General features: G+C 45.0%; 1 protein-coding gene across 1 annotated transcript in view; it reads left to right on the top strand.

The window, feature by feature from the left end:
* col11a1a (collagen, type XI, alpha 1a) overlaps window positions 1–17,500 on the top strand; it is a gene marked incomplete at its 5' end in the record, with an annotated part of 155,517 nt that overhangs the window by 119,600 nt on the left and 18,417 nt on the right. Inside the window, 7 exons of the mRNA XM_079489267.1 lie at window positions 405–458; window positions 2,295–2,402; window positions 9,084–9,137; window positions 9,387–9,440; window positions 9,601–9,654; window positions 11,297–11,350; window positions 14,569–14,676. Of these exons, the coding sequence (XP_079345393.1) occupies window positions 405–458; window positions 2,295–2,402; window positions 9,084–9,137; window positions 9,387–9,440; window positions 9,601–9,654; window positions 11,297–11,350; window positions 14,569–14,676 (486 nt within the window). The remainder of the gene's footprint in view (window positions 1–404; window positions 459–2,294; window positions 2,403–9,083; window positions 9,138–9,386; window positions 9,441–9,600; window positions 9,655–11,296; window positions 11,351–14,568; window positions 14,677–17,500) is intronic.

Raw genomic sequence — 17,500 nt, 5'->3', positions numbered from 1 at the left:
ATAATATTCAGTATTAGATCATGTGTTTGATCATTACAGTAAGTCAATAATATTCAGTATTAGATCATGTGTTTGATCATTACAGTAAGTCAAAAATATTCAGTATTAGATCATGTGTTTGATCATTACAGTAAGTCAATAATATTCAGTATTAGATCATGTGTTTGATCATTACAGTAAGTCAATAATATTCAGTATTAGATCATGTGTGTATTCATTACAGTAAGTCAATGGTATTCAGTATTAGATCATGTGTTTGATCATTACAGTAAGTCAATGGTATTCAGTATTAGATCATGTGTTTGATCATTACAGTAAGTCAATAATATTCAGTATTAGATCATGTGATCATTAATGAATGATTGGTCAATAATGGTGAGTTTGTTCCTCCCTCCTGTGTCCAGGGTCCTCCCGGGCCGGCCGGTCTGCAAGGTCCAATCGGTGCACCTGGTCCTGCTGTGAGTACCAATTACAATTTACAATTTTAGTAATTTATCAGACGCTCTGAATCCATGAGCGACTTACAGTAAGCAAGAACAACACATGGCGATGCATCAACAAGCCTACAAAGAAATAGTCATCGAGGATCATAAGGAAGAACCTAGCATCTGTCTAACAGTAGAAAAACAGTACAACTGTACAGTAAAGATATCAGTACACTATAGAGTCCTATCTATGTCTACATAAAATGTCTAAATTACATACAGTAAGTTGAGCCTTTGCATTCTCCTGTAAGGTCGCGTCGAGGCTAGGGCAAGTGCTAAGTGGTAAGTGCTAGGGGCTAGGGGCTAGGGGCTAGGGGCTAGGGACTAAGACTGGGCTAGGTAGGACTTTTTATTTATTTTTGTATTAAGGATCCCCATTAGCTGGTGCCATAGCAACCAGCTAGTCTTCCTGGCGTCCACATCAGAATAAACATACAATAACAAATACTTTTTGTTAAAAAGTCAGTATCAACTCACTATTATTTCGGATAAAAACAAATAGAACTTACAAGTGAGAGCAAAAACAACAAAAAACAACAACACTTCACTGTATCAAATGGAATTTTAGATGCTTTTTAAACGTTAACAGTACTGTACAGTTAATCTACTGTACAGTAGATTAACTGTACAGTAGATTTACTGTACAGTAGAGTAACAGTAGGACTGGACAGTGGTAGTCACCACTGTCACCACTGTAGTCACCACTGTCCAGTGTGAACATGTGAACATGTCCGCTTATTAGAAGCGACTTGTGGCCTTGTTTTGTTTTTTCGGTTCTGGGTTTATCTCCGTACTCCAGAGCTCGGTTTCAGATAATAATAAAGTAAAGTTATCAGAAGCTAATTTGGGACCCCGGCTGTTCCTTTTGAAGGTATAATATAGCAGGGAAATTAAATTATAACGTGCTATTATCGTTGACCCACTTCAGTGCTGGTTCTGGTTTTAATTATTTATAATAAACAATTACTAATAAAAAACATCATTACGGAACCTGAAAGGTTCTGCAACGGTTCAAGGTATGGAAGGTATTATTGGACGTTTAGGTACCCTTATCGGCAACAAGAGCCATTACAATGTTGACTCAAAACTTGAAAGATTTCATGACATTAATTTTCATTTTTTTTATTATTTTATTTTAGGTTTTATGACATCAGTTACACCCAACAAACCTGAGCTTTGAACATTCTGTGGATTTTCTGTGGTCTGGAGTTTCCTCTGGGGTTTGGAAGCCTTTCTTAGCTGCAATGAAAACAGGCAAAAAACTGTGAAAACAGTGACATCTGCTGGCAGATCCCATTGACATGATATGGGATTTTGCAGGCTGTGACATCACAAACAGCAGGAAACTCAGAGCACTTGTTTGAGCCAGAAAACCCCAGACCACAGAAGATCTACTGAATGTTAAAAGTCCAGGTTTTTTTTAGGTGTAATGGAGCTCAGAAAACCTTAACAAAATTAAGAAAAAATACTTTTTTTTAACGTCATGTTACTAAACGATTGTATCAATACTACATTTTTGTGCGTGGTATTTAGCAATTTCTAGAAGAAAAAAAGAAACAGAGGGGTTTAATTACTTAGTTTAAAATAATTTCAATGTATTTTAAATAGTTACTGTATCGATTTCAAATCATTGAATCGTATCGTATCGCCATAATGAACCAACATCGTCCATGTATCGTATCGTCAACCATGTATCGTGATACGTATCGTATCCTAGTGTTTTACCTTCCAGCGTGTGTAATAATGTATGTGTAATATTTATAGATTCTGATTGTGTGTGTGCGTATGTGTGTCTGTGTGTGTCCCCAGGGAGGAGATGGAGAGCCCGGTCCCAGGGGTCAACAGGGCATGTTCGGACAGAAGGGAGATGAGGGTGCGAGAGGTTTCCCCGGACCCCCGGGTCCTATCGGCCTACAGGTAGGTCGCAGCAACACACACACGTGCGTGTGATAGGCTCCCGATTAACGGTTGGGTCACAAATAGAAACGAAACAGCACAACACAACACAACACAACACAACACAACACAACACAACACAACACAACACAACACAACGCAACACAACACAACACAACACAACACAACACAACAACAACAGATCTGCATGGCCACACAGTGACCCCAGCAGCACTTCGCTGTCCACTGTATCAATTCCATTCACCAGCTGTTGAGGTATTGTACCGTATTGATCCGCCCTGCGCTTCTGCTAATTGGATCTGTCTCTGTGTGTGTGCGCGTGTGTGGCTGTGTGTGCGTGTGTGGCTGTGTGCGTGTGTGCGTGTGTGTGTTCCAACCTGGCTTTGACCCCTGTATGATTACAACGCTCAGCACTGATTACATCCACCTGCGTACCCGACGCGACGAGCTAGAGAAAGACAGCTAAATGTAATTCATTCCAGCGGTTCTTAAGCTGTGGTCCGGGGCCCAGTGGCGGACCCTGCAGGACATTGCAAGTGGGTCCCCTAACAATTGGACAGAACACTTGTTAATGATAATCTTACGTTGCTACTGTAGTGTCCACCAGCGGTGCTCAAACTGGTTCATTTCAAGGACCCTCTCGGACGTTGTCGTGGACCACGTACGATCTCCAAACGCTTTGTTCCAGCCATCTCCAGCAAGCAAAGATTTGAATTCATTATTGTTTTTCCATCTACAAACATACTCGGACCCCCTAGGCTAGGTGCCAACTACGTACATCACATTACCTCAAGTTCTAGACCTCCAGTTTCTAGGCTACACAGAAGAGGGGAACTTTTTAATTATTTCCACACAACAACTCTTAAGGTATATCAATGACATACAGTAGGTCAATGTTGAAAATGAGTGGTGTTTCCCCTTCAATGTATGATCAGCAGTCTGGCTCTCGAGCTAAACGCACGTGTAGAGTCTCTGGGTGACGCTCCGTAGTGATGGCGGTCATCATTCCAAGGTGTGTCGTGTCCTCGCGCGGAGTGTGCAGTTCAACCCGCGGAGTGTGCAGTTCAACCCGCGGAGTGTGCAGTTCAACCCGCGGAGTGTGCAGTTCAACCCGCGGAGTGTGCAGTTCAACCCCATGGGGTTTTAATTGGGAGTGATTCACTTACCGTCGCCGTCCAATTAACCGGCGCGCCGCTGACTGACCCCGCCTCCAGCGGTCAGGCCGTCATCGAGAGCCCATTTTACGCCCGCCGATAATTAGTAGCCTCGCTTAACGATCTCTGACTCAGAGGAGACCTCGCCACTGATGAGGTTTCTCACCGCGGGGAAGGAATCACAGTGCACGCCACGACAGGACACACACTCTCATACGCACTCTCCTTCTCACACACACACACACACGCACGCACGCACACACGCACACATATGTGACCAGATTTCTGCCATCATAGCTTCAAATTGACATATTGGTTGTTCACTTTGACCCACCAGTTTTGGAGATAATGGCTTATAGAGTAATATGTCTTGCAGAGAAACAGCGAGTTGAGAAAACAGGCTTGAAAGGTTCTCTCCTTTTCCTACTTACATGTCACACGTGTGTGTGTTCGTGCGTGCGTGCGTGCGTGCGTGCGTGCGTGCGTGCGTGCGTGCGTGCGTGCGTGCGTGCGTGCGTGCGTGCGTCTATGGGTGAATGTAATGATGCTCGTTATAAAGCGCTTTGGATAATGGCGCCATATCTAAAAAACGCAGCGTTCACAACGAGCACACAGACCAAACGCAGCGAGCTCATTGGAGGAAGACGAGGACGGCCAGCGAGATGGCAAAGAGAAAACCATTCTTTGATGTCTTTCCCTTTTTCTCCTCAACATGGCTGATGGCAAACTGCCTTTGACTCAAACGCGCATGCAGTGCAGCACATGCACACACACACACACACACACACACACACACACACACACACACACACACACACACACACACACACACACATACGCACGCGCCGGCGCAAGCAATTTAAGCACACAGCAATTACTGGTAGAGAAATGCCAGGGTTCAAATGTGTGTGCATGCATCATGCTCTGATCTGTGTCTGCCTGTTCGCCTTTGAGTCGAGATGACTGCGAGAAATAAAAGCGAGAAGGTTGCAGAAAAAGGGCTCCGTACGCCGTTCCCCAAAAACGCTGGGCTGTGTGTCATCCGCCGCCGATATATATTACATCTTTACTGCCACCTGCTGGACGCGAAGCCAACCTCAGACTGCCGAGGGCTGCGGGGGGCGATTTAGAGGGTGAACACACAGGACGGATATCCTGTTGTGGGCGTCCATATTAATGCTAAATAAATAGCGTCAATGCTAGCGAGCTAAGATATAGCTATCCTTGCTCTAGAAAGCGCCAACGTTTCCATCTAGACCACCGGATAATCAGCAAAGACCTCAGAACATCGCGCGTTTTATCCAAACCATGGAGAGCTCTGTAGATTCCGAGTTATTCAGCTTTTAGTCAGCCTGTAGCCCTCATAAACACATAAATGGTAAATGGTAAATGGTGCATTTATATAGTGCCTTTATCCAAGGCGCTTTACATAGATTGTGCATTACATTCACCCATTCACACACACATTCATACACCGATTACGGCGGAAGCCATGCAAGGTACCAACCAGCACATCGGGAGCAATTTGGGGTAGTACTGTCACCTCATAAACACATGACATAACAACCACACCAATGGCTCTAATGAAGTACTGTCACCTCATAAACACATGACATAACGACCACACCAAGGGCTCTAATGAAGTACTGTCACCTCATAAACACATGACACAACAACCACACCAAGGGCTCTAATGAAGTACTGTCACCTCATAAACACATGACATAACAACCACACCAAGGGCTCTAATGAAGTACTGTCACCTCATAAACACATGACATAACAACCACACCAAGGGCTCTAATGAAGTACTGTCACCTCATAGACACATGACATAACAACCACACCAAGGGCTCTAATGAAGTACTGTCACCTCATAAACACATGACATAACAACCACACCAAGGGCTCTAATGAAGTACTGTCACCTCATAAACACATGACATAACAACCACACCAAGGGCTCTAATGAAGTACTGTCACCTCATAAACACATGACATAACAACCACACCAAGGGCTCTAATGAAGTACTGTCACCTCATAGACACATGACATAACAACCACACCAAGGGCTCTAATGAAGTACTGTCACCTCATAAACACATGACATAACAACCACACCAAGGGCTCTAATGAAGTACTGTCACCTCATAAACACATGACATAACAACCACACCAAGGGCTCTAATGAAGTACTGTCACCTCATAAACACATGACATAACAACCACACCAAGGGCTCTAATGAAGTACTGTCACCTCATAGACACATGACATAACAACCACACCAAGGGCTCTAATGAAGTACTGTCACCTCATAAACACATGACATAACAACCACACCAAGGGCTCTAATGAAGTACTGTCACCTCATAGACACATGACATAACAACCACACCAAGGGCTCTAATGAAGTACTGTCACCTCATAAACACATGACATAACAACCACACCAAGGGCTCTAATGAAGTACCGTCACCTCATAAACACATGACATAACAACCACACCAAGGGCTCTAATGAAGTACCGTCACCTCATAAACACATGACATAACAACCACACCAAGGGCTCTAATGAAGTACCGTCACCTCATAAACACATGACATAACAACCACACCAAGGGCTCTAATGAAGTACTGTCACCTCATAAACACATGACATAACAACCACACCAAGGGCTCTAATGAAGTACTGTCACCTCATAAACACATGACATAACAACCACACCAAGGGCTCTAATGAAGTACTGTCATAAACACATGACATAACAACCACACCAAGGGCTCTAATGAAGTACTGTCACCTCATAAACACATGACATAACAACCACACCAAGGGCTCTAATGAAGTACTGTCACCTCATAAACACATGACATAACAACCACACCAAGGGCTCGAATGAAGTACTGTCACCTCATAAACACATGACATAACAACCACACCAAGGGCTCTAATGAAGTACTGTCACCTCATAAACACATGACATAACAACCACACCAAGGGCTCTAATGAAGTACTGTCACCTCATAAACACATGACATAACAACCACACCAAGGGGTCTAATGAAGTACTGTCACCTCATAAACACATGACATAACAACCACACCAAGGGCTCTAATGAAGTACTGTCACCTCATAAACACATGACATAACAACCACACCAAGGGCTCTAATGAAGTACTGTCATAAACACATGACATAACAACCACACCAAGGGCTCTAATGAAGTACTGTCACCTCATAAACAACAAATACAAAGATCACGGCACTCCAATGGTACAATATTAATTTAAATCAAGATAATAAAGTAAAGACATCCAAAGTGTGAGGTATTGACCTACTTTAGGCTACTTTTGGACCTAGGATAGCCAGTGTCCCTTGATTACAGTGCAGTATGTGCAACACTAGTGTTTCTTAATTACAGTGTAGTGTGTGCAACACTAGTGTTTCTTAATTACAGTGCAGTATGTGGAACACTAGTGTCCCTTAATTACAGTGCAGTATGTGTGCAACACTAGTGTCCCTTAATTACAGTGCAGTATGTGTGCAACACTAGTGTCCCTTAATTACAGTGCAGTATGTGTGCAACACTAGTGTCCCTTAATTACAGTGCAGTATGTGTGCAACACTAGTGTCCCTTAATTACAGTGCAGTATGTGTGCAACACTAGTGTCCCTTAATTACAGTGCAGTATGTGCACCACTAGTGTCCCTTAATTACAGTGCAGTATGTGTGCAACACTAGTGTCCCTTAATTACAGTGCAGTATGTGTGCAACACTAGTGGCCCTTAATTACAGTGCAGTATATGTGCAACACCAGTGTCCCTTAATTACAGTGCAGTATGTGTGCAACACTAGTGTCCCTTAATTACAGTGCAGTATGTGTGCAACACTAGTGTCCCTTAATTACAGTGCAGTATGTGTGCAACACTAGTGTCCCTTAATTACAGTGCAGTATGTGCACCACTAGTGTCCCTTAATTACAGTGCAGTATGTGTGCAACACTAGTGTCCCTTAATTACAGTGCAGTATGTGTGCAACACTAGTGGCCCTTAATTACAGTGCAGTATATGTGCAACACCAGTGCAATCTGAGGGAACATTCCAGTGAGCCAGGCCTGAGGGAACATTCCAGTGAGCCAGGCCTGAGGGAACATTCCAGTGAGCCAGGCCTGAGGGAACATTCCAGTGAGCCAGGCCTGAGGGAACATTCCAGTGAGCCAGGCCTGAGGGAACATTCCAGTGAGCCAGGCCTGAGGGAACATGCCACCACAACAGACCAGAGATTACATCACTTAATACGAAGGGCTGTGCAGGTTTCACTTTCTGACAGGCGATGTTCCCTAGTAATACTAGGGAACATCGACAGACAGACAGTATACTAGGCTAGTATACTGTCTGTCTGTCTGTATCCAGGGTCTGAACAAGAAGACCGGCTTGTGTCATTATTTTTGGCGACGGGGCCGCGGGGAGGGGGGAAAAAACAACAACTTTTGGAGTGTAGATAGTGAGGGAAAGGTGGAGACAATGTGTTCCTCCTGGGAAGTGATGGGACTCTCAGGATCGAGAGGATATTATGGAGTTCTCTCCAGTGCTGTTGAGAGTGCAGACCAGGGACGCTTCGGACAGGGTTCTGGAACTGTCTGGGGAGGTGTGGTGTGACTTTGGACAGGGTTCTGGAACTGTCTGGGGAGGTGTGGGTTGACTTTGGACAGGGTTCTGGAACTGTCTGGGGAGGTGTGGTGTGACTTTGGACAGGGTTCTGGAACTGTCTGGGGAGGTGTGGTGTGACTTTGGACAGGGTTCTGGAACTCTCAGAGGAGGTGTGGTGTGACTTTGGACAGGGTTCTGGAACTCTCAGAGGAGGTGTGGTGTGACTTTGGACAGGGTTCTGGAACTGTCTGGGGAGGTGTGGTGTGACTTCGGACAGGGTTCTGGAACTGTCTGGGGAGGTGTGGTGTGACTTTGGACCATTGAGTAATAAAAGTATAGCCTAGAGACTGAACCGGAGCGTTAGATTGATTCAAGATTCAAGGTTGCTTTATTTGTCATTTCCTTTCCAACTGCAGCAGCAGAAAAAAACCAAATGATGTTTCTCCTAGTTAAAAAGATAGCAAATAGCAAAACATGTTGGATCTGCGAGCTACTTTTTTCTATGACATGAATCTATGCCAGAACATTTAACTGCACTCTCGTTGCAATGAACAGACGGAAGGCGTCAGCGTTTGACTTTCTCCGGCGCACACACACAATATGCCACACTGTTCACGCCATAAAATATTGATTTAGTTAATTTAGCGACTCTATTTAGTATTACTTTGACTGTATTATAATTTATGTGCCTATAGTTGTAAAATGCGTCCAAGAAAACGACCAATTAAAGCTGACGCGGCCACTGCTGGAACAGCTGTTGCTGGTTGTTTAACATCGCCTCCTCTGCGCTCCGACGCCATCAGTATTTTCTTATACTTAAATATACCACAGAAAGTTATACCACTTATATAACTTTGTTTTCCTCTGTCTCCAGGGTCTTCCAGGACCACCGGGCGAGAAGGGGGAGAACGGTGATGTTGGCCCTATGGTGAGTATTTATTGATTGATTGACTGATTGATTGACTTTTTTTATTCACTTATTCATTTAGCATATTCTACAATATTAGTCCCCTCATTCACGTGTAATTTCCTGTGTCCTGTCCCCTCATTCACATGTCATTTCCTGTGTCCTGTCCCCTCATTCACGTATCATTTCCTGTGTCCTGTCCCCTCATTCACGTGTCATTTCCCTGTGTCCCCTCCATTAACGTGTCATTTCCTGTGTCCCCTCATTCAGGGTCCCCCCGGTCCACCGGGCCCCAGAGGCCCCCAGGGTCCCAGCGGAGCTGATGTACGTATACATATCGCACCCAAAATGAATGGCCGTCGTCACCGTCAACGACCTCATTCGTTCACTTCAATAATTGGCTGTGAGAACCATAGGCCTACTTCCTCCCGCCATGTCAAGGCGATAGATCGTGATTGGTCTCTCTCTCTTTTTTTTGTCACAGGGCGCACAAGGACCTCCCGGTGGTGTTGGCGGCATGGGATCTGTGGGCGAGAAGGTGAGTACACACATTTTTGTACTTGAGTAAAAGTATCAATTCTTGCAGGAGTCTGGCTTCGTGTGATGGAAGCAGAGCCTTGTGTCTGACTCGGTGCTCTGACACCATTAATGACCATCTTTACAACGCTCCCTACAAGAGGCGGCCATTTCACTGCCGTTTGGAGAGAGAGAGAGAGAGAGAGAGAGAGAGAGCTGCGTGATAAATACTTAATGCCACCATGCCTCCGGTCAGCCTGAAATGACTCTGGAATGGAATGTGAAACAGCGAAGGAAGGAAGAAAGGGCTTGCATCACTCTGAGATAGCCAAGGGCACACACACGCACACACACACACACACACGCACACACACGTACACGCCAAACCGATCCGCTGCCGGCTCTTTGAACTTATGTCATAAATTATGCATCATCTGATATCGCTCAAACCAAACGCGCAGTAGACCGTGCTAAATGTTTGGTTTTAGAGCTGGGTAATGGCATTATATCGTTATTGTGAGATTAGATTAGATACCGTCTGGGATTTGGGCTTTCGTAATAATTATGGTCTTATAATATAGACCCAAATGAAGAAAAAGTGGAATGTCCGCACACAATATAATTCTGCCCCCCCCCCCCCCGTCCCCCCCCGTCCTTTTTATTTCAACCTACAACAACAACAGCGTTTCGCCGCTCCAGGCTTTCTCAAGACTAACTTGAGAAAGCCTGGAGGGGCGAAATGTTGTTGTTGTTGCCTATCATTTTGTTATTAAACCTCACAATTTGTTTTAAAATGCTAACGTTGGTCATGCATGGCTGGTACTGGCTGGTACTGTAGCCCAGTGGTTACAGTATTTAACCACCCGTTAATGGTATTTCTTGCATGGGACCCCCAATTTATATTGTAAAATCAATGTTAATGTATCAATTTCAAATCATTTAATCGTATCGTATCGCCATAATGAACCAATATCGTCCATGTATCGTATCGTCAACCATGTATCGTATGTCAACCATGTATGGTATCGTCAACCATGTATCGTATCGTCAACCATGTATCGTATCGTCAACCATGTATCGTATCGTCAACCATGTATCGTATCGTCAACCATATATCGTATCGTCAACCATGTATCGTATCGTCAACCATGTATCGTATCGTCAACCATGTATCGTATCGTCAACCATGTATGGTATCGTCAACCATGTATGGTATCGTCAACCATGTATCGTATCGTCAACCATGTATCGTATCGTCAACCATGTATCGTATCGTCAACCATGTATCGTATCGTCAACCATGTATGGTATCGTCAACCATGTATCGTATCGTCAACCATGTATCGTATCGTCAACCATGTATCGTATCGTCAACCATGTATCGTATCGTAAGCAAAACCTAAGTCGGCTTCCCGGCCGCCGTGGTTTTGCTGTAGGTTTTCTGTTCTATTATTATCTATTTATAATGTTTATTATTAATAATATGGTCTATTAGTATGTATTTATAATGTTTATTATTAATAATATGGTCTATTAGTATGTATTTATATGTTGATCATTAATAATATGGTCTATTAGTATGTATTTATTTATATGTTAATTATTAATAACATGGTCTATTAGTATCTCTTCCACACTGACGTTTCTTTCCCCCAAAACTCCAGGGAGAGCAAGGGGAGGCTGGAAACCCTGGACCGTCTGGAGAACCCGGAACCGGAGTGAGTTACTGGAACTCTTCTTTGTCTTTGTCTCTTTGACACAATTAAACAGAAAACAAGAGTTTAAAGAGTAATAAACTAAAATGTGCTGTGGTAAAAAGAAACATTACATATACATGCCGTGACGTGATGTAAACACAAAATATTTAAAACAAAATCCCACCTCTTTGACCTTGAGGTGAGGTTTTTGTTTTATAGTTTGTGCTCATGCCGACTCTCACGGCAAAACGATCGTGTCACTTTCCTTCGACACAACGTCAGACTGCTTCTGCTGCTGCTTCTTCGCCTGGAAAGGAGCCAGCTTAGGTGGTTCGGGCATCTGGTTAGGATGCCTCTCGGGCGCCTCCCTAGGGAGGTCCTCGAGGCACGTCCCACTGGGAGGAGACCCCGGGGCATCTGGTTAGGATGCCTCTCGGCCGTCTCCCTAGGGAGGTCCTCGAGGCACGTCCCACTGGGAGGAGACCTCGAGGCATCTGGTTAGGATGCCTCTCGGGCGCCTCCCTAGGGAGGTCCTCGAGGCATCTGGTTAGGATGCCTCTCGGCCGTCTCCCTAGGGAGGTCCTCGAGGCATCTGGTTAGGATGCCTCTCGGGCGCCTCCCTAGGGAGGTCCTCGTCCCACTGGGAGGAGACCCCGGGCAGACCAAGGCGCAGTTGGAGGAAACATCGACTCACTGGCCTTGGAACGTCTCGGGATCTCCCCCAGGAGGAAGTCACTAATGTTGCTCTGGAGAGGGAAGTCTGGAGCACTCTGGTGGAGCTGTTGCCCCCGCGACCCGACCACGGATAAGCGGTTGAAATGGATGGATGGACAACGGCAAACAGTGAGCACGGCTTAACCCGACCCGTTCACAGACGCAAAACGAAACCCCCGGCCGCCCGGAGGCATGAGAAGCTCTGTTGACGACGAGGACATATATCTCGCTTCAACAAAACTAAAACTTAGTATTCATGAGCGCGTCGAGGCTAATATCATCGTGCCTCCCGTGGAGGCATGACGCCAGTTCCCTGCCAGCGGGAGTTCTAGCGCTTGCCTCCTAGCGCTCCCCGTGGCACCACACGGTCTGCCAAATTGACTCCCGGCCCAGACTCTTAAAAACAGAATGAATCTCTTTAGCAGCATATGCGCTCTTATGATTGCTCTACAGAGCTTAGCTGGGCTCGGCCCTGATTTGGGCTGAGATTGGCTATCCTCCTATATTTATATATATATATATATATATTTATATACTTATATCCTCCTATATTCATATCCTCCTGACAGGATTCTGTGACAGTGGTGGAAAAAAGTACTCAATTGTTTTTACTTAAGTAAAAGTACCAATAATGCGATTTAGAACTACTTCGTTACAAGTAAAAGAACGGATTTGTAAATGTACTACAAAATGTACTTAAAGTACTAAAGGTACTCATATTGCAGAATGTCCCATTTCTATTGAAAATAGCCGATCTACAAGCTCACAATGCGTCGCGTTGCGACGCATTGTGAGCTTGTAGATCGGCTATTTTCAAATGGCCAAAATGTATAGGGTTGAAGTGGTTAATGTGTGTTTTCTAATCAAAATGAATGGTGGGTGGGGGGGGGGTCGGGGGTACGTGCTCACTAGCATGCTTAATACCTCCTGTCCCTCCTGAGATGTAGTGGAGTAGGAAGTATTGGAGATTGGAAATACTCAAGTAAAGTACAAAAACCTCTAAGTACAGTATTAAGTACAGTACAAGTGAGTAAACTTAGTTACCACTGCTCTGTGTCAAACACTTTGTGCCTTCTTTGAGGTTCCAGAAGCCTCTGCGTGCGTGCGTGCGTGCGTGCGTGCGTGCGTGCGTGCGTGCGTGCGTGCGTGCGTGCGTGCGTGCGTGCGTGCGTGCGTGCGTGCGTGCGTGCGTGCGTGCGTGCGGTGAAATGTCCTTGCGGCAGGCTGCTGCCTTTCAAGATGTTCCCTTTCAGCGTTTTCAAATAAAGTCGTCCTTAAATGTGTCAGGAAGTCATCATGGCGTTCTAACAAGAGGTGCACTCCTCCTCACCCGGCGCTGTGTGCCTTTAGGTTCAATGCTGGAAAAAACCCAAACGATATTTCTCCGGCTCATTTCACATCAAGAAGCTGGTTCTGTCTATTACGCGTCCCGTGAATGCCTATGTTTGGGGGGGGGGGGGGGGGGGGGTCCAATCTCTCTCTCTGCAGAGGCTGATTGGATTCTAATGTACGTTCGCTCTCTGGCCTCGTGTTGACTCTCTTCAAGACAGTGGTGGGAAAAGTACCGTTTTACTTAAAGTCTGGAATTCAAAATCTAAAAGTACTCATTAGGCAGAATTTTCAAGTTTTCAAAATGTATGTAAATCTTTTGAAAATAGCACCTCTACAAGCTCACAGTGCGTTGCTTGCAACATGTAGATCGGCTATTTTCAAATGGTCTACATGTAAATTATATAGAGCTGAAGTGTGTAATGTATGTTTTGTAATAACAATAAAAATCTATATAGTAACTAGTAACTAAAGTTTTCTAATAATTTTGTACAAATATTGTACAATATTTGGATCTGAGATGTAGTAGAAGTATAGTATTATATATATATATATATTATGTAGTAGAAGGTAAAAGCACAAATACCTTAAAATTGCACTTAAAGGGGCATTCCACTCATTTTCAACATTTTACTATGTCATTAATATACCTTAGAGCTGTTGTGTGGACATAATAAAAAAGTCCCCCCATTCTGTGTTTCCTAGAACTAGAGATCTGAAAAAAATCATTAACATGGTGAAACACATCTTGATGATGTCATCAAGATGTGTTTCACCATGTTAATGATTTTTTTTCATACTTACAGTTCTAGGAAACACAGAATGGGGGGACTTTTTTATTATGTCCACACAACAGCTCTAAGGTATATTAATGACATAGTAAAATGTTGAAAATGAGTGGAATGCCCCTTTAAGTACAATACTTGCTGCAATTTCAATTCAATGTTTCAATTCAAAGCAGCTTTATTGGCATCAGAGAAAACATATACGTTTACATTGCCAAAGCAAGAACGATACAATCAAAACAAAATGTATAGTACAACTGGAAGTCAGAATCTCCAATAAATCAATGTCTATGTAACGAGATCAGTCGAGGATTAGTCCATGATGCACTGCTGATGTCTCTCTCTCTCTCTCTCTCTCTCTCTCTCTCTCTCTCTCTCTCTCTCTCTCTCTCTCTCTCTCTCTCATCACAGGGACCGAAAGGCGAGCGAGGAGACAAGGGAGAAGCCGGACCCCCAGGCTCCGCGGGGCCCGCCGGTGCCAAGGGACCCCCCGGAGACGACGGTCCCAAGGGAAACCCTGTAAGTCAGGGTGGTGGGGCAACTTTGACGATGGAGAGGGCCACAATATTTCCCCACTCACTCCAGAGGGGCCACAATATTTCCCCACTCACTCCAGAGGGGCCACAATATTTCCCCACTCACTCCAGAGGGGCCACAATATTTCCACACTCACTCCAGAGGGGCCACAATATTTCCCCACTCACTCCAGAGTGGCCACATTGCATATTACTGTGGTAGCAAAACATCTCAAAACGTTTTGAGCTTGTAGATCGGCTATTTGTTTTGCTATATTTGAATATAAATCCTGAATACATTTTTGCTATTTTTGAATTGGAATCCTGAAAAGTACCACCAGTGGTCCTTGAGGAGGTTCTATGTGGTCCCCAGCTAAATGATGGTCCAGGGACCACCAGTGGTCCTTGAGGAGGTTCCAGGTGGCCCCCAGCTAAATGATGGTCCAGGGACCACCAGTGGTCCTTGAGGAGGTTCCAGGTGGTCCCCATGCAGCTAAATGATGGTCCAGGGACCACCAGTGGTCCTTGAGGAGGTTCTATGTGGTCCCCAGCTAAATGATGGTCCAGGGACCACCAGTGGTCCTTGAGGAGGTTCCAGGTGGCCCCCAGCTAAATGATGGTCCAGGGACCACCAGTGGTCCTTGAGGAGGTTCCAGGTGGTCCCCATGCAGCTAAATGATGGTCCAGGGACCACCAGTGGTCCTTGAGGAGGTTCCATGTGGCCCCCAGCTAAATGATGGTCCAGGGACCACCAGTGGTCCTTGAGGAGGTTCCAGGTGGTCCCCAGCTAAATGATGGTCCAGGGACCACCAGTGGTCCTTGAGGAGGTTCCAGGTGGCCCCCAGCTAAATGATGGTCCAGGGACCACCAGTGGTCCTTGAGGAGGTTCCATGTGGCCCCCAGCTAAATGATGGTCCAGGGACCACCAGTGGTCCTTGAGGAGGTTCCAGGTGGTCCCCATGCAGCTAAATGATGGTCCAGGGACCACCAGTGGTCTTTGAGGAGGTTCCATGTGGCCCCCAGCTAAATGATGGTCCAGGGACCACCAGTGGTCCTTGAGGAGGTTCCATGTGGCCCCCAGCTAAATGATGGTCCAGGGACCACCAGTGGTCCTTGAGGAGGTTCCATGTGGCCCCCAGCTAAATGATGGTCCAGGGACCACCAGTGGTCCTTGAGGAGGTTCCAGGTGGTCCCCATGCAGCTAAATGATGGAGAGCTAGTAACCAAATGGACCCTTATTAGATCCTTAACTCTTTTTGAGAAACAAAAGGGTCCATTTGGTTTGATTTTACGTTCTAGAGTTACATTTTTGTTAACCCATTCAGGCCTGACGTCGAAATTTAAAAAAAAAAAGGTTTTCTAAATCATGACAATTTTCTGAAAGATTTGAGGCACAATTTAACGATTTTTCAAAAATAGCAGAACTACAAGCTCATAGCGCGCCACTCGGTGGCGCGCTATGAGCTTGTAGATCTGCTATTTTTCAATAGCTAAATTATAACATAATGTATGTAACCACCAAAAGGGGTTCCCCGCTCAAAATGGGTTAAATCTCATCAAGTGTTGGTCCGTGGCTCCAATTCAGAATAAATAATAAATAATCTATACTTGACGAAGCTGGTTGAAATCCACTGCTGTAACTTACAGTACGTCCCCCCAAAAACTATCCTCCACGTCAATTCCGTCTCTCTCGGTCACTCAGACATGCACAGGACTCAGGAGCAGCGCTTCAGATGAAATCACCATTGGCAGGCATTCTTTATTCAAGATCACATTTAACCCATTTTGACCTGAATCCCAAATTTAGAAAATGTCTTCTAAGTCCTGACAGTTTTCTGAAATACCAATGTTTTCTGTATCAGTGGTGCTCAATATTTCATGTCAAGGACCCCAGCCAGAAACCATATGTAATTGGCCTCCGACCCCCCTCGGAAAATATGTTGTTCCAGGGACCTAGCTTCCCAGAAGCAAAGATTTGAGTTTAAAACGTTCGCTCTGAAAGAATATACTCAAAGATTTGCGCCACATTTTCAAGATTTAAAAAAAAATAGCAGATCTACAAGCTCGTAGCGCGGCACTCGGTGCCGCGCTACGAGCTTGTAGATCTGCTTTTAGATCTGCTATTTTTCAATAGCTAAAGTATAACATGATGCTTAGAACACCAAAAGGGGTTCCCGTCCAGAATCGGTTAAGAGCTAAAAAGCCTTTTATTTTTATTGAAGGAGATGAATATTTCATGACAATATGGCAACGAGATCATAGCTGAGTGCTGCGCTGACGTATGTCGGCCGTCAGGGAGAATGATACCTGTAGGCACTTCAGTTCAGGAGAGACGGCCAGACGCAAATAAAACACTTGACCTGTCAGCGCGTTTTTATGACTCTGAACCCCTAATTGCTCCTGATGTGCTGGTTGGTGCCTTTGCATGGTTTCCGCCGCCATCGGTGTATGAATGTTTGACATGCATTAGTCTACGGACCCCCATTTAATGGCATTTCTATCTCTGGGACCCCCAATTGATATCGTGAAATCAATGTTAATTTATCTCTGAGAGTGTACAAACGGGTCCGTTTGGTTCCATTTGTACACTCTCAGAGTTACAGACCCATAAGGGGTCCATTTGGTTCCTAACTATCATTTAGCTGGGGACCCCCCTGGAACTCCCTCAAGGACCCCTGGGGGTCCCCGGACCCCACTTTGGGAACCGCTGCTTCTGCTGGCTGAAGTGCACTGGACTCAACCACTGAGACAAAATCGTCCTTTAAATCACTATCTATACTTAGGAAGCAGCCACAGCAGGGGGCCACGCATATTTAAGTTGGTACAAT

The sequence above is a fragment of the Electrona antarctica genome (assembly GCF_951216825.1).
Source record: "Electrona antarctica genome assembly, chromosome: 20".
In the NCBI taxonomy this organism is placed as follows: domain Eukaryota; kingdom Metazoa; phylum Chordata; class Actinopteri; order Myctophiformes; family Myctophidae; genus Electrona; species Electrona antarctica.
This window is presented reverse-complemented; position numbering and strand designations above follow the sequence as displayed.